The following is a 24441-nucleotide window of genomic DNA, read 5'->3' on the forward strand; positions in this document are numbered from 1 at the left end:
TGTGGGAGGACAGGGAAGGGGCATTCCATTCTCCTGTGTGCCAGCCCAGAATCAGCCCATCCGTTTCCCGGGTGGAAGCTGAGGCCCAGGGAAGCAAGGTGAACCTGTGCTGGAAGGCCAGACATTAGAACCGAAGGGTAAGCGCTAAAAAACCATCACACTGCAAAACTAGAAAAACTCTGGTATATTTCAATCCTCGGGGTTCCCTGGATTTGAATGATGCTGGACTTTTCAAAGCACCTTTAACCTAATGTCTTAGTGTGAGCCCCACACCATCTCTTACATCACATGTAAGAGATGGACCAGGCAGCAGCAGACTGAGGCCAGGCAGGTGAAGTAACACGCTAGTTTGCCCAGGGGACCTAGGACAAAAGCAGGACAAAAACCCAGGCCAACCTTCCCACTAGACCCCCTGCCTGCTAGGGAGGCATTTCACCCACCAGCACTGACAGGCTGGACTGCCAGAGGCATTCTGTGTCTGAGATGGAACTTGGGGGCATGGAGGTGGGGGCAGCGTATGAGTCTGGGTCCCCAGAGACTCGCCCTGAATTGGACTTCAGAGATGTCGGGAGCTTGTGTCTCCCTCCCGATTGAAAAAGACAGCTGCGTCCTCAGTTTCCAGCCCTTTCCACGTGCGCCTCTGTACCTCTGCACTTCCGCACCTCCTCTGAGTCTCAGTGTGCCCCTCTCTTTCCTTCTAGTTGTAGAATTTCCACTCGGCCAGTCTTCCTGTGATTCGGGATGGTGTCCATTTTGTCTTTTAGTTGTATTTTTGAAGTGGTTGTGCCGCCACAGATAACTCTTACCTGTGGTGATGCCTGATTCACTGTGATTTCAGACCTGTCAGCTTCTTCAGTTGTCCTTCAAGCTTGCTCCAATACATAGGCCCAGAAAAGGGAATGGCTACATGGGTAGGCTCTCTTCAAGTTGGAAGATGTAAGTAAGCCAGGTGTTTGAGTAGCAAAAATGAATGTTGACTAGAAGCTTTGAGGTAAGAAATGATAAAAATGGGGCACTTTGGTTATGTAAAGGAACAAAGGAAGAAAGAAAGGAAGGGATTTGTCAAGAGATGTTATTGGCCAGAAAAAAGTAGTGGGGTGGTGAGGATTGTAGCAGGTTTTTGAGTGGGTCACTCATTCTTACAGGTGGAGGAGGAAATATAGGAGTAGGGGATTAACAGAGCCGTGAATTGCTGCAAATATGATATCAACATATCTACATTGATCTTTTTAAAGAATATGTAATGAGTTGATATGAAGTAAATGACACGCCTTGCCTGCATGGTTCAGTGGTTGAGGGTTGGTCATGGTTCGATTCCCAGTCAGAGCACGTGCTCGGATTACAGCTTGATCCCCAGTAGGGGGGTGTGCTGGAGGCAGCCAATCAATGATTCTCTGTCATCATTGATGTTTCTCTCTCTCCCTTTCTCTGAAATCAATAAAAACATATATATATATATTTTTAAAAAGTAAATGACAAAAGTCAGATCTCCCAACTGTATATTTTGTGAGTTATTTGACACAATCATTTTAAATGTTAAAATGTGTGAGCAAAAGTGTTTTTAAATTAAGTCCACTGCCAGAGTCATTTATAACATATAGATTTTGATCCACAGATTTCTTCTTCTAATGAAATTTTACAGTGAATATCTGACATGGGTAATAACTCAAATTACAATTACTTATGTGATTTTCACTGTCAGGATATTTTTTATTCCAATTTTAACTTCATAGGAAAACCCTCCCCCAAAGTTTCTGTATAATAAAGGTTTAAATACTCAACATGGCCAGATTAATATTTATATTTCATTGTTCCTACCGTATTTAAAAGAAAATTGGAAGTAGTATGGTGAAAGAGAAAAATGAAATGTCTGTGAAATGAAAAAGGAAAATAAGTGTAGGAAATAAGTGTAGCAACTGTTTTAATAGTTGGTGATAAGTTTTTAAGAAGAAGGCAGAGGGGAAAATCATTGTTTTGGCTTTTGGGAGCAGATGAAATGAGCAGTTTCTAGTCTTTTTAAAATATACATATATATTTTTTTTTACTGATTTCAGAGAAGAAGGGAGAGTGAGAGTGAGATAGAAACATCAATGATGAGAGAGAATCATTGGCTTCCTTCTGCACGCCTCCTACTGGGGATGGAGCCCATAACCTGGGCATGTGCCCTTGACCCAATCGAACCTTGAACTCCCGGTTTATAGGTCAATGTTCAACCACTGAGCAACACCAGCTGGGCCCTAGTCTTCTTTCCTGACTTTTATTTTGCCCTTCATTTCTGTTTTCTTTCACTAAAAGATGAGTAAAATTTGGCTTCCTCTTTTCTGGATTTATGGCTTTACTAGAAAGCTCCCTGTTCATACGTAGTCTGACCCGACTGCATGTCTGCCCTTGACAACCCAGAATGCTAAGGAACAGGAGACGATCTGATAATATATCTCTTGAGTGGGTCATTGTGTAGTTCCTACAATTGGCACCTTGTAAAGCCGGTTTAGTACATCAGCATTGCTTTGTGAGCCCAGTTTGTATAATTGGTGCAGTGTGTCCTCCAAACTCCCTCCCCCTTTTTTTTCTTCTCTTTTTTGTGTGGCAAATAGGTCAAGGTGAGTGGGATAAATGGGACTCACTGGAGTACATGGGGCAGATATTAAAGAGCAGTTTCTACATTGTCAGGAGTGGTATACTCATATTTCTGACATTAAAAGTAATAGTTTTAAGTAATATCTCTAATATTTCCCTCACCCTGTTGTACTTTCTGTTTGCATGTCTGCTACTCTGCTTGACTGTAAGCACTTCTAGGGGAAGGGCTGGTTCTCATTTATCTTTGTATTTCGGTGTCTGGTACAAAGCAGATAAAGGTCAGTCGGTTTTAAAACACAGACACAACCCTAGCTGGTTTGGCTCAGTGGCTAGAGCGTCGGCCTGTGGACTGGAGGGTCCCGGATTCGATTCCAGTAAAGGGTACATGCTCAGGTTGCGGGCTGAATCCCCAGTAGGGGGGTGTGCAGGAGGCAGCCAATCAGTGATTCTCTCTCATCTTTGATATTTCTATCTCTATCTCCCTCTCGCTCTCCCTTTCTTTCTGAAATCAATAAAAAAAATGTAATGTTATTTAAAAACAAAACAACAAAACACAGATACAACTCTAGAAGTCTACCATTTCCCCGACCCTGTAATGGGTGAGTCACATGTATACTTCTATTTTCATAGTACTTGGCCTTATGGAAAAAGTTCTAACCTAATTTGGAGTTTTTAAAAAATATATATTTTATTGATTTTTTTACAGAGAGGAAGGGAGAGGGATAGAGAGTTAGAAACATTGATCAGCTGCCTCCTGCACACCCCCCACTGGGGATGTGCCCGCAACCAAGGCACACGCCCTTGACCAGAATCGAACCTGGGACCCTTGAGTCCTCAGGCCGACGCTCTATCCACTGAACCAAACCGGTTAGGGCTAATTTGGATTGTTTATACTAACTTTAATAATAGGAGGAAAGGTTAGAAAATAAATGTAAGCAAAAAAGAAAAGCCACTTGTAACCCTCTTTCCCCAGCAGTAATTGCATTTAGCATTTTGTGATTTTTATCCTTTTTCCTATGTACATGTATATGTTTTTCATAAGTTGTATCACGTGAACATATGGGTTTATAATCTAATCTAATTTTCAGTGTAGTCATAGATGCTCAATAGATACTTGTTTTAATGAATATTTTTCATGTTTTCAAATATGTTATAAAATTTTTATGGTTACATAATATTCTATTATGTGGATATACTATAATTTACTTAACCAATCATTTATTGCTCAATGTTTAGGCTGTTTATTCATTTAAAGGAATGTTTGATTATGCACACTGCTCTGGTTTCATTCCTTTCCCCTCCCACTCTTTAGTTAGATTGATCCACTTTTAAGGCTTTGAAAGCCTCATCTTTTACATCCAGATATTTGCAATGCTGTTCCTTCTGCTCATAACACACTTCCCACGTTGCGTAGTTAATGTCCTATGTTTAGCCATTTCTTCTTCTTGGAAGTTTTCCCAGACTGGATTAGTTGTCCCTCCAATGTGCTTCAAAGGTGGCATTTTGTACTTACTCCTAGAAGCACTCAGTCTGCTGCATTTTAATTGCATGCTTTCTGGACTATAACCACCTTCAGGAAAGGAGCTATGCCTTATTTCCTGTTGCATTTCCCAGCCCTTAAGTGCAATGCCAGGTATATAGCAGGAACTTAGTAAATATATTTTTGAATGAATGAATGCATGAAAGATCCCCAGTTTCCAATGTGTATCATTAAGTGATCTTTAACAATCTCATATTTTTTATTTATCAGATGAGCATACCTTTTATTTATAAAGTGCTTTATACTAGTAGTATACAAAATATTTTCAAAACTATTATGTCATTGTTAAACTTTGACTAATTTTTAGTATTATGCATTATAAAATGAATTGATATGTTTAAATTCTTAATATATTAGTCTTTATTGGTATTTATATGATAATGTTAGTAATTCTCATATCTTAACTTTTCTAAGTTGAGAATTTGTTTTCCAAGCAACTAGACTATATTTTAGCCCTATCTTAAGTTATGATTAACTATTAACTCTGATGAGTGTTTTGTAATTATGGTTTAAATTGACTTAAAACTATAGTATAAAGCTAAAGGCCATTATTATTATTATTTTGTAGCTAGTGATTCATAATAAATCAGGCTTTGATCAGGTAACAAGAAGAGTAGTCATACAGCAGATACTTGATTGGACAGGGGAGAACCTAATAGTAACTTCAAAAACAAAAGCACTTGATTAGGCTCAGAAGATAGAATTGAATTCTTCACAGCTCTCTATATTGTCATTAAGTGACAATTATCCTTTCTTTTCCTTCTTTGTTCATTTACAGTAGTGATTCCCACTTGGACATGCTCACCTTTGGGGTTGTAGGGGTTGTGTCTGAGTCTCCTGAGGAATTTTTTCAGCCCCTTGAACTCTCTCCCTATATTGGTGATTATATCGCCATCTGTGATGAATGATCAGGTGTCTGAAGATAGAAACAGGCTGGGAACCACTCCCTTTCAAGATAACCAACTGGAACTCCTCCATCAGAAAAAGCCATAGTGTTAGAGTAGAAGGGGCGCTGGATACTGCAGTCTGCCACTCATTGATTAGTTGTGTGAATTTAGGCAGGTCATTTAATCTCTTCACCTTCAGCTTCTTTCTGTAAAACAAAAGGATTGGATTAGATGATCTGTAAACTCACTTTTAGAAATGATCTGATTTTTCTGATGAACAAATATACAAAAATAATCTTACTCCTATATGTGAATGAAAAATAGGATTATTCCTTTGTGTAAAATGTGATGACACTGGTTTAACAGATTATTAGTATTATACATTTAAAGAGCTCTTCAAATGAATCTTTAGTAAGTAATTTCAGATTGCTGACAATTCTTCATTATCTCAGAAAAAGAACATTCCTGGTGAATTCTTTTATCTATACTCAAGCTCTTGAATCTAGGACAGTGATCTCATCTGGCCTGATTGTCTTAAATATCATCTCTGTGCTGACGACTTGATACCTGAAAACTTCATTGCTCCTCTGAAATTGCTGGCCAGTTTACCAGTCCTCTGAGATATCTAATGGGCATCTCAAACTTAATCTGCCTGAAGGGAATTCCTGATTTCCCTCCAAACCTGCTATTCTTTAAGTCTTCCATATTTGATCAAGACAGAAACTTTGGAGTTTCTTTGGTTACTAATAATTAACCATCCATCTATTGGCAAATGTTTTACTTTCTGAATATAATGGAACACTGCCCACTTCTCATCAGCACTCCTTCCTACTGCCTTATTCCACTAGGGTCTATTTTCAGTCAAGAACCAGAAGCATTCATTTTTAGTCATAAATTGTGTCATTGTCACTCCTCTACTCATAACCTTCAGTGGCTCCCCATTTTCCTTAGCATAAAAGTCAAACAATTAGTCAGTGAGATTTTGTATGACCTGGCACTCTATTACTTCTCATTTCATACTTTTTTTCTTACTCACTTTTCTTCAGACACACCTGTCACCTTGCTATTGACAGAACATTCCAGGCACACTCCCTCCTCAGGGACTTTGCACCGGCTCTTCTGCCTGAAACTATCTCCCCAGATAGTCACAGAGCTGCTCTCTCACCTCCTTCCAGTTGCTTCTATGTTAACTATTTGGTGTAAGGTCTAAACTGACTTTTCTATTGAAAATTGCATGCTACCACCAACACCACCCTGCACTTTACACTGTATTTTCCTCCATAGCATGGAGCACCATCTAACAATACTGTAATTTATTTGATAATCTTGCTTATTGCCTCTCTTCTAAAATGTCAGCTTCGAAGGGCAGGGATTTGTTTCGGTTTGGTTCACTGCTGTATCACTGGTTTTGTGACATTTGGCAAATAATCTGCACAATCTCTTTTCTCATCTGTAAAAATAAAGGGGATAATAAATGGTTATATATTGTTTACAGATATAATTTTAGCTAAGTACTCCCTAGTGAGTTTATATTAAGGCTGAAGAAGTCATGAGTTGCATAACCCATTTCACAAACTACAAGCAGTAACACATGCCTATAGGAGGGCAGGACTCAAGAAAGGGTGGCCCTCTGGCCTGTCTGGCCGGGAAGCAGCAGCACTCCTGCCCACCTGTGCTGAGAATGGCTTCCTCTGGGAATCCTCATGCTTTCTTTCCTCACTGCTACTTTTCACGTCTGGTTCTTAAGACCTGCACAGCACTTATGCTGCTGTTCTCTCTGCTCGGGGCTCAAAGGGTTAGAGGGGGTGCATGGGGCCCAGACCACTTTTGCAATGTACTTTCCATTTAAGGAACAGTTTATAAATTTTTTTATTGAAAAAAATTAATTTCTAATTTCCAGACTTCGTCAAGGGAACTCTGGAACATAACCTATTCAGAAGTTATGAGATATGCCTTTAAAAATGGCATTTCAGTTGCCACATAGGAAAAATGTTACTAAAAGAGGCAAGATTAAAATATCCTCAGAGCTCAACTAGTCCTGAAAGTATATTTATTATGTACTTAAGCCTTTAAAGATTGCAAATCTCTGTTACTTATTAATACAAATTTGCTTTATGAAGATAAAATGTCTATGAGGACAATGGAAAAGTACATATTTTGATAACCTAATATCGTAGTGACACTAAAGTACTCTCTGTGTAGCAAAACATAATTTAATCCTTAAAAATACTGGTCCCTGCTTCCCTGTTTTGACAGATAAAAGTGAATGTTGAGGTGGTGGCTATGACTGGAGTAGAACCAGAGGGAACTGGCAGTTGGTTATTAGCGGCTGTCCTTGCCCTGACTCTTCTCAGGTTGTGCTTTCTTGTTTGTGTTTTTTTTTTCAGTTTAGCACAGAAGCCTTTTGCTTCAGAAATTATGAGGTGAACTCAGAATGAGCTAGTTTTACATAAGAGCAATTTCAGCAGCTGGGGCTGAGAGAAACATTCTATGTACTGTGGAAATTTTTGTGCCTTTTCTCTCCTGTGTGTCTGTTTGAAGAAAGGTTGTAGAAAGAGTAGGCCTGCCTTCTCTACTGAAACCCCAGGGGGGCAAGTTGCCATTGGACCTCCTCCCTCAGTGCCCCGATAGTGTGGTCTGTGGTCACGAGTGTCTTCCTTTTTCACTTTCTGTTCCTGGCTTTAGCTCTGTTGCCTTTGCTTGTGTGAATAGAGCTGTGCATTGGTTAAGTTTATGGGCTTTGAGGCAGACCTGGTTTGAGCTCTGGCTCCATTGTTTACTTAATCATTTTCTTTTTTAAAAAAATATATTTTATTGATTTTTTACAGAGAGGAAGGGAGAGGGATAGAGAGTTAGAAACATCGATGAGAGAGAAACATCAATCAGCTGCCTCCTGCACACTCCCCACTGGGGATGTGCCCGCAACCAAAGTACATGCCCTTGACCGGAATCGAACCTGGGACCCTTGAGTCCGCAGGCCGACGCTCTATCCACTGAGCCAAACCGGTTAGGGCTACTTAATCATTTTCTTAATCTCAACTTGTTTATCTCTAGAATTGGGAGGGGATAATATTCATAGTACCTCCATAATAGTACTATGATGAGAATTAAATAAGATAATGCATAAAAATGTTTAGCACAGGCCCTTACACGTGTAAATAAATTCAATAGATGTTAGCTATTACTGTAAAATCTACTTTAAGCTGCATTTCTTTTAGTCACTCTTTTTTTTTTTTAAAGCAGGCTTAATTTATTTTATTTTATTTTTTTGTATAAAATTATGTGGTGGCCACAGCTGGAGCCTGGGTCCTCTGCACAGAAACTCTGGTGTGGGTCTTTACAAGAGGGTCAGTGAATTCCTGATAGGGAAGCTTGGTGAACACGGTCGCTTTCCAGAGATCTGGGTGAGATAGCTGTAGGTCTTAGAAATGGTATCAAAGGTGGCTTTGGCCAAGTTGCCCAGGGCGGCAGTGCAGCCCCTGGCCGAGGTATAGCAGTCGTCAATACCGCCATCTTCAGCAACTTCTTAGGCACAGGGGCTGAGACAATGCCAGTACCCCTGGGGACTGGGATGAGGCGCACTAGTGCAGAGCCACAGTGGCCAGTCACCTTGCAAGGACCGGTGTGGGGCTTGCCGATCTTGTTTCCCCAGTAGCCTCGCCACACAGGGACAATAGAGAGCTTGGCCAGGAGAATGGCTCCTCGGATGGCAGTGGCTACTTCCTTTGAGCACTTAACACCCAGACTGACATGTCCATTGTAGTCCCCAGTGGGACAAATGCCTTGAACCGGGTCTTCTGGCCAGGACGTGTCTGCTTTTGCATGGGCATAATCTTTAAGACCTCATCCTTGAGGGATGCCCCCAAGAGAGTCAATGATCTCAGATTCCTTGATGGGCAAGGAGAATAGACAGATTTCCTCTAGGGATTTGATCTTCACGTCCTTGACCAGAGACCCAGGTTGGTGACAGGGATCCACTCCTTGCCCTCGGCCTTGCCTGCACGAGCTCCATGGCCTCGGCCCCTGCCCTGACCCCAGCTGCGACCCCGGCCGGCCCCTAATGCCACTGCCAAATTGCCATGACCTCCTATTTCGTGGCCGCGGGGCCTCTGGGCCCTTCCGTAGCACCAGCGTCATCTGCCTTTTGGAGTTTCATCAGAAAAGAACTATTCACTCTTTCAATAAAATATTAATAATATACATGAATAACTATCCATACTCTTTGCTGGGTGCCAAGAATACAACAGTGACCAAAACAGATATGGCCTCGACCACACTGAGTCCAGTGAGATTTTTGTGCCTTGGAACTTGTCAGTTATTAGAAGAAAACTTTTTGACCCCGTCTAAAGCAGAAAAATTTAAATTGAAGCAGGGATGAAGTTTTAAATTAAAAGACTTAGGAAAATCAGTGTACTTTTGCAGAGTTTTGAATATAAGTGCTTCTACAAGATTTAGATCGCCTGTAAGGACAATTAGTAGGTCAGCACTGTACAAGTAAGAAAGGGAGTAGAAAGAAATAAGGTCTGCGAAGTAGACTGGAGCAAGTCCATGGAGGTTAAAAAAAAAAGAGTGAAACAAGGAAAGCAATTGTGAACTAAAAAGTGAAGTCAGTAATTTTCCAGCACAAAAGTCATAACCTCTGGTGCAGAATCAGAATTTAAGAACTAGTTTTGAAGGAAGCAGGATTTGGTTTAGAAATAAAAACTTCTATGCAATAGTTATATTCATATTTTGGTAACTTGTTTGTTTTAATATCAGTACATAATATGTCAAAATATGCTATTAACTATAAGTGGTACATTTTATACATTGTAGTGAAGCATTTTAAATTTATTTTTACTATAATGAACAGATTATGTTGATACATTTATTTACTTGGAAAAATCTTACTGCAAAATTTTTTTATATAATCTTACCTATTAAAATTAGGCAATTTTAGAAACAACTGAAAATCAACTGATGAATGGGTGAAGAGAATGTGTTACATTCATGCAATATAATGTTATTTGGCAATAAAAAGAATTGTGGTACTGATACATGCTACAATGTGGTAGGAGTATGTAATGAGCCATGCTAAGTGATAGAAGCAGGTCACAGAAGATCACATACCATATAATTCAATTTATATGAAACATCCAGAATAGCTAAATTTATAGAGATAGAAAGTAGATAATGGTTGTATACTAGTGGGGGAGAGAATGGGGTTAGGAAAAAATGGGGAGTGACTGCTAATAGGTATGGGGTTTCTTTTGGGGTGATGAAAATGTTCTAAAATTTGTTGTGGTCATGATTGCATAACTCTGAATATACTAAAAACCATTGAATTGTACAGTTTTTTTCTTTAAGATTTTTAAAAATTGATTTTTGAAGAGAGAAAAAGGGAGGAGTGAGAGCAGCAAGACATCAATTGGCTGCCGCCTGCATGTTCCCTACTGGGGGATTGAGCAGGCAATTGGGGCATGTGCCCTGACTGGAAATTGAACTGTAACCTCTTGGTTCATGGGTCAATGCTCAACCATTAAACATTGTTTTGTTTTAGGTGTATTTATGGTGAACAATATGTTGCTAGATTATCTCTCTTTTAATCTCATCTGAGAGTCTTTTTAAAAAATTTATCTTTATTGTTGAATGTATTACAGATATTCCCTCTCCCCTTTAAAAAATTTTTTTTAATTGATTTCAGAGAGGAAGGGAGAGGGAGAGAGACAGAAACGTTAATGATGATAGAGAATTATGGGATCGGCTGCCTCCTGCACATCCTTCACTGGAAATCGAGCCCTCAACCTAGGAATTGAACTGTGACCTCCTGATTCATATGCTCAACCACTGAGCCACATGGGCCAGGCCCCTCTCCCTTTTTTGTCCCATTGACCCCCTCCACTCCACACCAACCTCTCCCAGGCCTTCACTTATACTGTTGTCTGTGTCCATGGACTATGCATCTATGCATATAAGTTCCCCAGTTAATCTCTTTTTCTGACTGGCTTATTTTGCTTAGCATAATACTTTCCAGGCCCCTCGATGCCAGTGGTTCTCAACCTTCTGGCCCTTTAAACACAGAGAGAGAAACATCGATCAGCTGCCTCCTGCACACCCCCCACTGGGGATGTGCCCGCAACCAAGGTACATGCCCTTGACCGGAATCGAACCTGGGACCCTTCAGTCCGCAGGCCGACGCTCTATCCACTGAGCAAAACCGGTTAGGGCAAGATTCATCTTTTTTACAGCTGCATAATATTGCATGGGTGTAAATGTACCACAGCTTTTTAATCCACTTGTCTACTGATGGGCATTTGAACTATTTCCAGATCTTAATTATTGTAAATTGTGCTGCTATGAACATAGGGGTGCATACATTCTTTCTGATTGGTGTTTCAGGTTTCTTAGGATATAGTCCTAGAAGTGGGATCACTGTGTCAGAAGGCAGTTCCATTTTTAATTTTTTAAGGAAACTCCATACTGTTTTCCATAGTGGCTGTACCAGTCTGCATTCCCACCAGCAGTGTACTAGGGTTCCCTTTTCTCCACATCCTCACTAGCACTTGTCATTTGTTGATTTGTTGATGATAACCATTCTGTCAGGTGTGAGGTGGTACCTCATTGTTGTTTTAATTTGCATCTCTCTGATGATTAATGACTTCGAGCATTTTTTCATATGTCTTTTGGCCTTCCTTATATCTGTGTTGAAGAAGTGTTTATTTAGGTCCTTTGCCCATTTTTTAAATTGGAATGTTTGTCTTCCTTTTGTTGAGATGTATGAGTTCTTTGTATATTTTGGATATTAACCCCTTATCAGATGTATCATTGGCAAATATGTTCGCCCATACATTGGGTTCCCTTTTCATTTTGATGATGGTTTCTTTTGCTGTGCAGAAGCTTTTTAGTTTGATGTAGTACCATTGTTTATTTTTTTTCCTTTCTCTTGCCCTAGCAGATTTTTTGGCAAAAATTGTGCAACCTGAGATGTTTGAGATTTTGCTGCCTATGGTTTCTTCTAGGATTTTTATAGTTTCACAACTGACATTTAAGTCTTTTACACATTTTGAGTTTATTTTTATCTATGGTGTAAGTTGGTGGTCTAGTTTCATCTTTTTGCATGTTGCTGTCCAATTTTCTCAGCACCATTTGTTGAAGAGACTGTCTTTAGTCCATTGTATGTTCTTGCCTTCTTTGGCAAATATTAGTTGACCATAATGGTGTGGGCCTATTTTTGGATTCTCTTTTCTGTTCTATTAATCTATATGCCTGTTCTTGTGCCAGTACCAAGCTATTTTTATTACAGTAGCTTTATAGTATGTAGTATCTATATAATAAAAGGCCAGAGGCCGTAAGTGTCATGATCAGAAAGACCACTCGACCAGTTGCCATGAGGTGGCATTGGCCACTTCTCGGTCCCAATCCCCCCTCACCCCCCGGCCCACGAGTGGTAGCAGGGCAGGACTGGGGACTGGAGAGCAGGCTGAACGGCTGACCTCTTGGTCCCTGCCCCTGGCCAACAGGCTCCAATGGATCAGTGATGGTGAACGGGGGAATCAGGGGGGTTGCAATCAGAAGTTTACAACATCCTTAGGGCAACCAATGGTAGGAAAGTTAGGGTACTATGTAGGGGCTCTAGGGGGCTTACTCAGGCGGGCGCTGCCACTTCCCCGGTGTGCCGAGGAAGCTTGTATAGGCAGAGTGCGCTCACGCCATTGCATCCGCCACTGCACTGAGATAAATCTCCTGAGCTCTTCCCACATCATACCAGGACGAGTATGTCATGGGCGTGCCTCGCAGCTTCCGTCAGCACCTCGAGCCCCAGTGGCTGCAGCGCCCGCGTGAGCCCCTGAGCAGCCGGGGATGAACTGGTGACCCCAACGGCCTGACAGCCCAGCAGCGGAGGCAGTGTTCAGTGGCATTGGCCACTTCTCGGTCCCAATCCCCCCTCACCCCCTGGCCCACGAGTGGTAGCAGGGCAGGACTGGGGACTGGAGAGCAGGCTGAACGGCTGACCTCTTGGTCCCTGCCCCTGGCCAACAGGCTCCAATGGATCAGTGATGGTGAACGGGGGAATCAGGGTGGGTGGCAGGAGGACCAGGCTGGGTGTCAGGCCGTTGGGATCACCAGCTCATCCCCTGCTGCTCAGGGGCTCAAGCCTGTGGGAAAGCAGGCGCCGGTGACTTCACCTCCATGCAAGTGCCCTGGGTCTGCCGCTGATGGAATGTGCTGCCTGCTCGGTGCCACTCACACCAGGACGAGTATGTCATGGGCGTGCCTCGCAGCTTCCGTCAGCACCTCGAGCCCCAGTGGCTGCAGCGCCCGCGTGAGCCCCTGAGCAGCCGGGGATGAACTGGTGACCCCAACGGCCTGACAGCCCAGCAGCGGAGGCAGTGTTCAGCCTGGGACTGGCGAACGGCAGAAGACAGCCCTGATGGCAGGAAGCTAGGTCTAGGGACTCTACCGCACGATTTCGTGCACTGAGCCTCTAGTATGTAGTATAACTTGATATTTGCTATTGTGATCCCTCCAACTTTGTTCTTCTTTCTCAAGATTGCTCCGGCTATTCGGGGACTTTTTGGAGTATTTGTTCTAGATCTATGAAATATGCCATTGGTATTTTAATAAGGAAGGGTTTATTTATTTATATTTTTAAAAAATTTTTTTAATTGATTTTAGAGAGGAAGGGAGAGAGAGAAACATCAATGATGAGAGAGAATCACCGATTGGCTGCCTCCTGCTCACCCCCAACTGGGGATTGAGCCAACAACCTGGCCATGTGCCCTGACGAGGAATCAAACCGTGACCTCCTGGTTCATAGGTTGACGCTCAACCACTGAGCCATTGCGGGCGGGCAGGGAAGGGTTTTTTAATGAGACTAACCTTTAAATTGGTAGACTGAGCAAAGCAGATTGCCCTCCCTAATATGTGTGGGCCTCCCTAATCAGTTGAAGGCCTTACAGTTCTTTAAAAATGTTTAGTCACCTTCATTAACCACTTCTTTAAATGTTTCTAGGTTATTGAATCTTTGGGTATTATTATTTATAAAGCACTGGACTATGGTTTGAAGGAGAATGAAGAAAGAGAATTAAGTCCTCCCCTGGAGCAACTCATCGATCACATGGCCAACACGGTCGAAGCAGATGGTAGCAATGATGAGGGTTATGAGGCTGCAGATGAAGGCCTGGAAGATGAAGAAGATGAAAAGAGAAAAATTTCAGTTATCCGGTCATACAGAGATGTCATGAAGGTAAAGCAGCAGTTTACATAGTACTGATGTCTTTCAAGAGTTATTTCACTTAAAAAAATGGATGATTCAGTATTTGATAATAGTTCTTAGACTTCTCGATTCTGTGATTTGTTCAGATCTTCAATATGGCCTTTTAAAAACCACTTTTAGGTATTCATATGTCCTTTATCTGATAAAGTTTATCATATGTCTTCAATTGACTTATGCATTTTTCTTTTTAAAATAGAATAAACAACAATTGTGATCCATTTATAGGAAGATTCTGAATCTGAACTATCACAACTGATTATTTTACTTTGTTTTCTTGACCTATCCATTGCTATTCTATCATTTTCAAATAGACACCAACTAATTCTAGTAAGCTCGACGGTGCTGTTGGATATTTGTTAGTTTAGTGGACCACTTACTGATGGTCTTGTGATACGTTAAGCTTTGACTAATGGGAATTGCGGAATTGCCTTGCTGTCTGATGAGAAAATACAAATATACGAGGTGTGTCTGTTTTTACCAGTAAGGTACAAAAAACCCAAATAATAAACAAGCATCATTATTTTCTTCTTCTGTAGTTATGTGCTGCTCATCTCTCAACTGAATCAGAGGCACCAAATCATTATCAGGCAGTATGTCGTGCACTGTTTGCAGAAACAATGGAACTGCATACATTTCTGAGTAAAATTAAAAGTGCAAAGGAGGTAAGTACTATTGCTTTCATACTTATTAGCATTATGAAAGATAAACATAAATTTTCAACATTGTCATATTATTTAAAGTATTATCATCCTTCTGATAAATGCTAAAATTCATTCAAGAAAGAAGCAACTTAGGCAGGATTTACTTATTTTATTGTTGAGTGTATGACAGATGTCCCCCATTTTCCTCCCTTTGCCTCCTTCTACTGGACTCCCACCACACCCCAGGCCTTCACCTGTCTATTGTCTGTGTCCCTTGCTATACATATATGCATATAAGTTCTTTGATTAATCTCTTCCCGCCCTCCCTCCCACCTTCCCTCTGTCTGTTCTATGCCTCCATGTCTATGGTCCTGTGGGTGAATCTATTTTATAAAACAAAGAGTTTTATAAAGCATCCTTATAAATGGGAAATAAATAATACTTAATTGGTTTAATCAATTTCTCATATGACTTGATTTTTCATTCTTTCTGCCATTCTTTTGTCCACTTTTTAAAACATGTTAGTACGTCTTTCAGGAAGGGATAAGGGCTCTCAAAGGAGGCTACACCTTTGATATTTTAACTCTTTTATAGTTAAAATGTTTAGCGCTAGCTTGCAGACTGAAAGGATTTGATTAAATATTTAATGGAAGAGATGTGAATTATTCAGATTATCCAAAATATTATTTTATCTATTTTATTATTATTTATTATGTCTATGAGTTAAAAATATTATATGTAGAGTACAACAATAAGCATTCTAATTTATTTACTAGGTGAATTGCCATATTTTACATTACACAGAAGGTCATCGAGATTCATGAGTTCTGTATAAAGCAGCACAGCATCTGGCATACAGTAACAGCTCAGTAATGATAGGTAATGGGTATCGTTCCTTTTATGACTAAAGTAGAGAGTTTATCTGAAACGCTAGTTTAGAACTTAGGATGACACAGTTTGCGGAGGTACGCATGTAGGATATGTAAGGGAGGAAGGAAAAAACTAATCTATATTAGTCAAATAAGACCAGTTAGCTCTGGTAATCAGTTAATAACAGATGTCTCTGCCAGGTCACCCTTAATAAATCACCTTGAATAAATCCATTGTATATGTATGAATCAGAACTCTAATCATGCCTCTTCAGTTCTAGCCAGGCTACTGCCGATAGTCTGTCTTTTTATGTTAGGCCAATGAAAAGCTATGTCTATTTCTTTTTAGGATTTTATAGAGCTGGACCCAAAAGGCAAGTCTTCAACAGGGTGAAAAGGGTGAACTATATGTCATTTGAAGAGTAATGAGATAGATCATGGACTCACTTTTCCTCCTGGACAGAACCAGAGGATGTAGGGTTCTATTAAAAGCTTCAGAGTAAACATCTGAAAGCACAGCCTCAATTATGGTTTTGTAAGTAGTAGAAAATATTACTTTTAAAAATGTGTATTTTTTATTGATTTCAGAGAGGAAGGGAGAGGGAGAGAGAGACAGAAACATCAGTAATGGGAGAGAATCACTGATTGGCTGCCTCCAGCACGCCCCCCACTGGGGACCAAGCCCACCAACCAAGGCATGTGCCCTTGATTGGAATCGAACCCAGGACCCTTCAGTCTGCAGGCCAGTGCTTTATCCACTGAGCCAAACCATCCAGGGCAGAAAAGATTACTTTTTAAGGTTATAATTATTGAAATTGCCTTATCCAGAAACATTAAGCTTTGTTTTTAGGGTAAAAGTACAGTCCTGTGGGTTTACTAGAGTAAATTAAATGATTTCTTTTTTTTTTAAGTTCTTGCAACACAGACATTCTTAGAAACTATTTCTGAGCTTAAAGACAGTAATAAGTATTTTTCTATTCCAGTGAGCTTTAAAAATTTTTTTTTGGTGCTTGATTAGAACTCCAGACCATTCGGTACATGGGCTGACCCTCTAATCTCTGAGCCACACTGGCCAGAGATAAGTACTTTCTAATCTCTGATTCCCTCTTGGGAAGCTGCTCTTTCCTCCACATCTTCATACCTCTGGACTGGGGAGGGTTAGTAACAGTCTCTCTCTCTACTGTTTCCAAACAATTATTCTTTATCCTTGAACAAAAAGCTCATGCGGTCCACTTCTGTTATTCTTAAACCCATTGTCACTGTCATCTGTTACCACCTTGAGTGATTTCTTTGATAAAAAGGACCTATAGCTTTGTATTCCTTTTTTAAAATATATCTTATTGATTTTTTACAGAGAGGAGGGGAGAGGGATAGAGAGTTAGAAACATTGATGAGAGAGAAACATCGATCAGCTGCCTCCTGCACACCACCTCCCACTGGGGATGTGCCCGCAACCAAGGTACATGCCCTTGACCGGAATTGAACTGGGTACCTTTCAGTCCGCAGGCCGGCGCTCTATCCACTGAGCCAAACCGGTTAGGGCTAACTTTGTATTCTTGACTTCTCCTCTACTTTAGTACTCTGCATACCTGAATACACCATTGTCCTTGAAATAACCTGCAGTCATTCCATCTTGGAAGTCATGGGCTCTCAAACCCCACTTCATAACTGCCCCCTGCCCTTTGAGCTCTTCCCCTCACTGCACCTGACCTAGTCTTCCAGTCCCTTGCTGCCCCCCATTTTCTTCCAGTCTATCACTTCCTGGAATCACTTTCTTTTCTACATGGACTAGGGCCATGGTCGGCAAACTGTGGCTCGCAAGCCACATGCAGCTCTTTGGCCTCTTGAGTGTGGCTCTTCCTAAGCCTTAGAAGTACCCTAATTAAGTTAATAACAGTGTACCTACCTATATAGTTTAAGTTTAAAAAATTTGGCTCTCAAAAGAAATTTCAGACATTGTACTGTTGATATTTGGCTCTGTTGACTAATGAGTTTGCTGACCACTGGACTAGGGTCAATCACTTTATCAGTTCAGGTCCCCATGTCCAACCTATATTACTAAACTGCCTTCCTGCTTGTCTGATCATCACTGTGAATCCTCTCCATCCATTCCATCTTCCATATTGTCGATGAATGATTCTTGGAGATGAAAGAGCTGACCTGAGCAATCTGGCTCCAGGCCCAAACCTCTATGTGCTCCTTCAGCTTGACCATGTGCTGGCTTTCCTTGGCAGGCCTCACAGGAGAAGCTGCCCTCCCCACATGGGACTCGGTGCACAGCCAGTGTCCTGCATTCTGGTTTTCGCCGGGATTGCAAGGACTCAGAACATTCCACTTGGCCAGCCATGCTCGAATGTACACGGTATTCCTACCTCGGTGCTTCCACTTGAAGGCCCTTGGTTGAGACGTTTTCCTCCCCTCTGACTCAGAACTTTCCATTTTTAGCCTTCCCGCTTTCCCTCCCACTGGTCCTCAAGTCCATGGAATGGCAGAACCTTTTCAGATTTCCCCCACCTGCATTGCATGTCACCTGACCCTAGCTCACTGCTATTCTGTAGGGGGAAAATGGAACAAGGGGAACAAAACATCCTTTTTGGCCTCTTTTTCACACTGTTTCAGTAAGTGAGTAAAGGCTTGATTAATACTTTCAGTTTGTCTCATCCTCCCTGATCACAGATACCTGGCAACCCAACAGAGTTATGCTGCTCCCCTTAATATGACTCCCCATCATCTATATCAAAACTCCATTGTATTCCACACAGGCCCTTCATGGTATTTCATGTTCTTGTGTTTTTATTCTCCTTTTCAACACTATCTTCTTTGCATTTAAGTTATCCAATAAAAATTATTATATTTCCGAATACATCATGTGATTGTATATTTGTGACCGTTCACATTCTGTTCTTTCTTTCTTTTTTTTTTTTTGCATTAATTTCTTTTGTGAATATTTTTTTTTATTTGTTGCCTGTGCCTTTATTGTTTTTTTTTTTTTTTTCAAATTTTATTTTTTATTACAAAGGGTCACATTCTGTTCTTTCTGTCTGGAAATTCTTTCTCCCCTTGTCTGCTTGGTGGACTCCTATTTATTCATTTAAACTCTGCTTACATTTTACCTCCATGTGAAATATTTTTAAAAAATGTAATTTATTGATTTCAGAGAGGGAGAGAGAGAGAGATAGAAACATCAATGATGAGAGAGACTCATTGATTGTCTGCCTCCTGCACGCCCCACACTGGTGATAGAGCCCACAACCTGGGCATTTGCCCTGACCTGGAATCGAACCGTGACCTCCTGGTTCCTAGGTCAACACTTAACCACTGAGCCACGCTGGTTGGGCTCCACGTGAAATATTCATGACCTCTTTCCAGTTTTATGTCCTCCATGACCTTAATATCTCATACATCCTTCAGTCTCACACTTCTGATACTCCATGGTAGTTACTTCCTTATGTACTTACTAGAGGCCCGGTGCACAAAAATTTGTGCACTCGGCGGGGAGAGGGCGGTCCCTCAGCCTGGCCTGTGCCCTCTCGCAGTCTGGGACCCCTCGGGGGATGACCACCTGCTGGCTTAGGCCCACTCCCTGGGGGATTGGGCCTAAGCTGGCAGTCAGACATCCCTCTGGCAGCCCGGGAGCCCTTGGGGGATGTCCACTTGCCAGCGGGGAGCAGGCCTAAGCTGCAGTCGGACATCCTTAGCACTGTTGAGGAGGCAGGAGAGGCTGTACTGGCAGCCATCAGCCTGGCTTGTGGCTAATCAGAGCTACCCCTGATCAGCGCACTGACCACCAGTGGGCAGCTCCTGCATTGAGCATCAGCTTTCTGGTGGTCAGTGTGTGTCATAGTGATCAGTCATTCCCAGTCGTTCTGCTGTTAGGGTCAATTTACAGATTGCCCTTTTATTATATAGGAGTGCCTGGCCAGCCTGGGTGAGGGGCTGATGGCTGTTTGCAGGCGGCCACAGCCCCTTCAGGTTGTGGGTCCCCACTGGGGTGTCTGGCCAGCCTGGGTGAGGGGCTGATGGCTGTTTGCAGGCTGGCCACACCCCTTCAGGTTGTGGGTCCCCACTGGGGTGTCTGGCCAGCCTGGGTGAGGGGCTGATGGCTGTTTGCAGGCGGCCACAGCCCCTTCAGGTTGTGGGTCCCCACTGGGGTGTGGCCAGCCTGGGTGAGGGGCTGATGGCTGTTTGCAGGCTGCCCACAGTCCCTTCAGGGTAGGGGTCCCCCTTGGGGTGACTGGCCAATTTGAGTGAGGGGCTGATTGCTGTTTGCAGGCTGGCCATGGTCCCCAGCCGTCCAAGCTCCAGTGGAGGCTGGCTGGAAGCAGGTATCTGGGGTTTATTTATCTTCTATAATTGAAACTTTGTTGCCATGAGCTAAGGCCACAGCCGGCTCAGGGCAGGCGGGAAGCTTGGCTTTCTCCATCAACCGGGCAACCAAGCCTCCTGCTTGCTTCAGCTCCGTGGCTGCCGGCCGCCATCTTGGATGGGTTAATTTGCATATAGTTGCTCAGCTCGGCTGGTGGGTGTGGCTTGGGGCGTAGCGAAGGTACGGTCAATTAGCATCTTTGTCTTTTATTAGTGTAGATGTTTTTTTTCTGCATAAATGAACCAGATGCTTCTTGAAATAAATGACTGTATTTTAAACTATTTTTATGTTAATGACTCTTTTTTTAAATATATTTTATTGATTTTTTACAGAGAGGAAGGGAGAGAGATAAAGAGCTAGAAACATCGATGAGAGAGAAACATTGATCAGCTGCCTCCTGCACATCTCCCACCGGGGATGTGCCCGCAACCCAGGCACATGCCCCTGACCGGAATCTAACCCGGGACCCTCCAGTCCGTAGGCCGACGCTCTATCCACTGAGCCAAACCGGTTTCGGCTATGTTAATGACTCTTAATGCAGTATGTGCACGTAGGAAATACCCTGCAAATGATTGCTAAGCTGAATATATATATACACTATGTGTGTTTTTCCATATATTTTTCTGTTTGAAAAAAGACAGGTTTTTTTTTTTAATTGATTTTTTACAGAGAGGAAGGGAGAGAGATAGAGAGTTAGAAACATCAATGAGAGAGAAACATCGATCAGCCGCCTCCCGCACATCTCCCACTGGGGATGTGGCCGCAACGAGGCACATGCCCCTGACCGGAATCGAACCTGGGACCCTTCAGTCCGCAAGCCGACGCTCTATCCACTGAGCCAAACCGGTTTCAGCAAAAAAGACAGTTTTGAAAGCATTTCTGACTATTAGATGCATTTTTGTCAAAATATTTCTGGGAAATCTGAGAACTTTTGTGGGTTATAGATGAGGTGCTTGAGTGTTCTTGCCATTTAAAAAAAATTTTACACATAGCCCTAACTGGTTTGGCTCAGTGGATAGAGCATCGGTCTGCAGACTGAAAGGTCCCAGGTTCGATTCCGGCCAAGGGCATGTACCTTGGTTGCAGGCACATCCCCAGTAGGAGATGTGCAACCAAGCCGGGCAACCAGGAGGCAGCTGATCGATGTTTCTCTCTCATCGATGTTTCTAACTCTCTATCCCTCTCCCTTCCTCTCTGTAAAAAATCAATAAAATAAATTTTAAAAAATTACACATAAAATTCATTTAATGATGAGCTTTGAAAAGGCAAACTATAAAATATGTGGAAATCCTGACACTTTAAGAACATTCTGTACCATTTAATTAAGAGATTTTGTGCTGCATAAATTTCCCATCAACACTGAGGTTTTAGGAATAGTCTTTCAGGGTCCAAATGGATTTCCCTTTCCTCTGCAATGTATGTGACTTTTTTTAAATTACAGAATATTTTTATACATGTTAGTTCATGTATGTATGTTAGCCATTTTAACCTTTTCTTAAGAGTACTGAATTCACACTGGTAATAAAATACTCTGTGTTAATTTGGTATTCTTTTAAAGACCTCTAAATACATATTTTGAGAATCAGACAATTTTTTATACCCGTTAGTTGGTGTATATCAATTGGAACTTTAAAAGTAATAACCTCTAATTCATCAAGCTTACCTGATTATCAGTGATGTTTCAAAGTTCTGTGTATGTGTGTATTTTTGTGTATATAAAATTAGTATGAAATCTTAGTATGAAGATAATGTTCCATTTGTTAGGAAAAAGTAATTTAATTATATTAAATTTCTCATATGCTCCATTGACAATTTATTAAAATATAAAACCCATAATTTATTTCTAAGTGTTATAGTTGTTTTTATAAAGTAGTAATTACATTTACTACTAGACCTGGCTGCTTTACAAAGCACAAGGCTTTGTAGTTCATCATCCGTTTAGAAAGCAAATTCACTTTCATTCTAATCTCTTCTCATGATGTGATGATTTCCTTTTTAAACAATGGTTGAGATCCTTTAAGGTTGTTCTCCTAATGATAGAGAAGAGTTGGATAGGCCTGCTGTTAACTATGGCTCAAAAGCAATTTGATATTCTGAAAGTAAATACATATTACGGTGTCTCATAAGCAATTTGATATCCTTGTATGTAAGTGTAGATGGAGGTACTATCTGAGCAATCCATTAGTGTGCATTGGGTTGTATGAAAGAAGAGACAGCCTGTGCCCTACTGCCAGTGCCCCACCCCAGCCCCAAACCCTGCCAGCAAGTGTGGCTAGTGAGCACATGGGGTGGAGAAGGGAGAGTGTAGCTTGACAGTTTCAAATGTAAATGTCTTTATTGGAAAAAAGGAAATTATATTTATTTTAGTATTCTTTAATTCATTGCTATCTAGGTAGTTGTTGGTCATCAAAACTACCTGGTTTTGTTATTGTTAAATGAAATGATCAGTTTCTCAAACTTTTAATACCTGCTGCTCTCCTATATTATATTCCTACAGCTTTGAAGTGTCCCTGTTGCATATTCCAATTAATCTTCATGAATAGTCCTGTGACTCTTACTTTGATACAAACCTCTGGGCAGGATTGGAAAGAAGTATGTGTGAGCCAGAGACTAAGATTTGGAGTTGGGGGGAGAAGAGGGTTCATGTGTGTGAACATGTGCGGGTCGGTCTCTCTCTCTGTCTCACACATACAATAAAGAGGAATGGGACGGGAGGAGAGAAAGTATCATGTTAAGTGTAGGTATGACATAAAAGGAAGTCTGAAATGGGAAAAGACAGATGTCATAGAAATGTCAAACACTTAAAAATAATTTTAAGACTAGGAAGTGAGTTGATTTTATTCCGTTATGTTCCTACGTGATCTAACCATCATTGCCACCATGTTGAGAGTATCTAGTGTGCTTGCCCCCACCCCAGTTTTCCAGTAAATTCATTGTTTCACATTCTGTTATATTTACTACATAATGTATCAGAGAAAACAACTTGATGTATCAGAGAAGAACACTGTTTAGAAGAATCTTTGTTTTGAAAGAAAACTTTTTCCCAAGTAAATAACTGTTTTCCCATTTATTTTATCTATCTATCTATCTATCTATCTATCTATCTATCTATCTATCTACCTATCTATCATTTTAAGCCTACAGTTATTTTATATTTTAAATAGTTATAGTAACACTGGTCATTTTTAAAAGCCCCTTTATTGTTGGTGAATCATATTCTTCCACTCATTATTCATGTGGCCTAAGTCAAATAGCCTTTGCTAAATTTCTTTTGCTAAATTTTTGTTTACTTATCTTTAAAAAAGAAGAAGGAGTAATGAAACATGCTAAGGTTCCTTTTAGTTACAGTGTCTACAGAAAGTATAGTTCATATGACTAAATCTTTGTTGTATTTATTCAACAAGTTTTTCCTTACTTTTGTACCAATCTGATTGTGTAGACAAAATGTATATAGATAAACATTTTAACTACATGCCCAGTAAAATTTGCTATGAAATTATTATATTATGTTGTAATTTGAGTTGGATTTTATAGGCAAGCAATTCAGTGTTGTTAATATTGAGCTGTAGCACTCAATATTGACATTACTATATTGATGTCATTATAGACTAAAAATTCTGTATTTTAAAATCTAATGGTAAAAATCCCTGTAAAAGAAGCAATTCCTAATATACTACTATTACTCACAAATAAATAAACAATAAAAATAATTGAGCATAACATATGCTCATATAGTAATTGCAATAAGAACACAATATTAGAAGGCATGTGAAAGAGATTTTTAAACTCATAATTTTTGTTTTGACTTTTCATAATTCACATTTCAAATTTTCTGAAAAGTCTTTTTCCTCACTTCCCTCATGTAGAAAATGCCTACTTATGCTGAAGATCTAACTCAAATGTCCACTCTTCTGAAATGGTTTTTTTGATCATGTACTCAAAGTGATGAAAATGTTATCTTCCCTTTTACTTTCTCGCATCATACATATAAACAAACAGAACTAAGGTAGACTATTCCAAACATTTTGATCTTTGAGAGATAAGATGTCTAATATAGTTAAGTCATCTTGGATTTCTTCAGAGGCAGGCTCCACAGGTGTGGATTGTCATTTCTGATTATCTGATTATAATGATCTTTGATCTCCTCTCAAGTGTGACTGCACCTGTGGTGCTTAATTAGTTTCTTGTTGACATCTTAAATTCCTCCTATAAATTGTCTTCATTCACCTTTTAATTATAGTTTTTCATTGCTTTCTTCAAGGCTCAGCTGAAAGAACATCTCATCCTTATATATTTATCACACTC

The 24441-nt window shown here is 40.8% G+C and overlaps 1 protein-coding gene and 1 pseudogene across 1 annotated transcript in view; one reads left to right on the forward strand and one right to left on the reverse strand.

Annotated features, from left to right (window-relative positions):
* Positions 1-24441, forward strand: part of LOC102757331 — a 143320-nt gene that overhangs the window by 71247 nt on the left and 47632 nt on the right. The window contains exons 14-15 of the mRNA XM_015563582.1: positions 13997-14230; positions 14797-14922. Coding sequence (XP_015419068.1) covers positions 13997-14230; positions 14797-14922 — 360 coding nt within the window. The remainder of the gene's footprint in view (positions 1-13996; positions 14231-14796; positions 14923-24441) is intronic.
* LOC102768625 lies at positions 8247-9160 on the reverse strand (annotated as a pseudogene).

Source organism: Myotis davidii, unplaced genomic scaffold, assembly GCF_000327345.1.
Source record: "Myotis davidii unplaced genomic scaffold, ASM32734v1 scaffold78, whole genome shotgun sequence".
NCBI lineage: Eukaryota > Metazoa > Chordata > Mammalia > Chiroptera > Vespertilionidae > Myotis > Myotis davidii.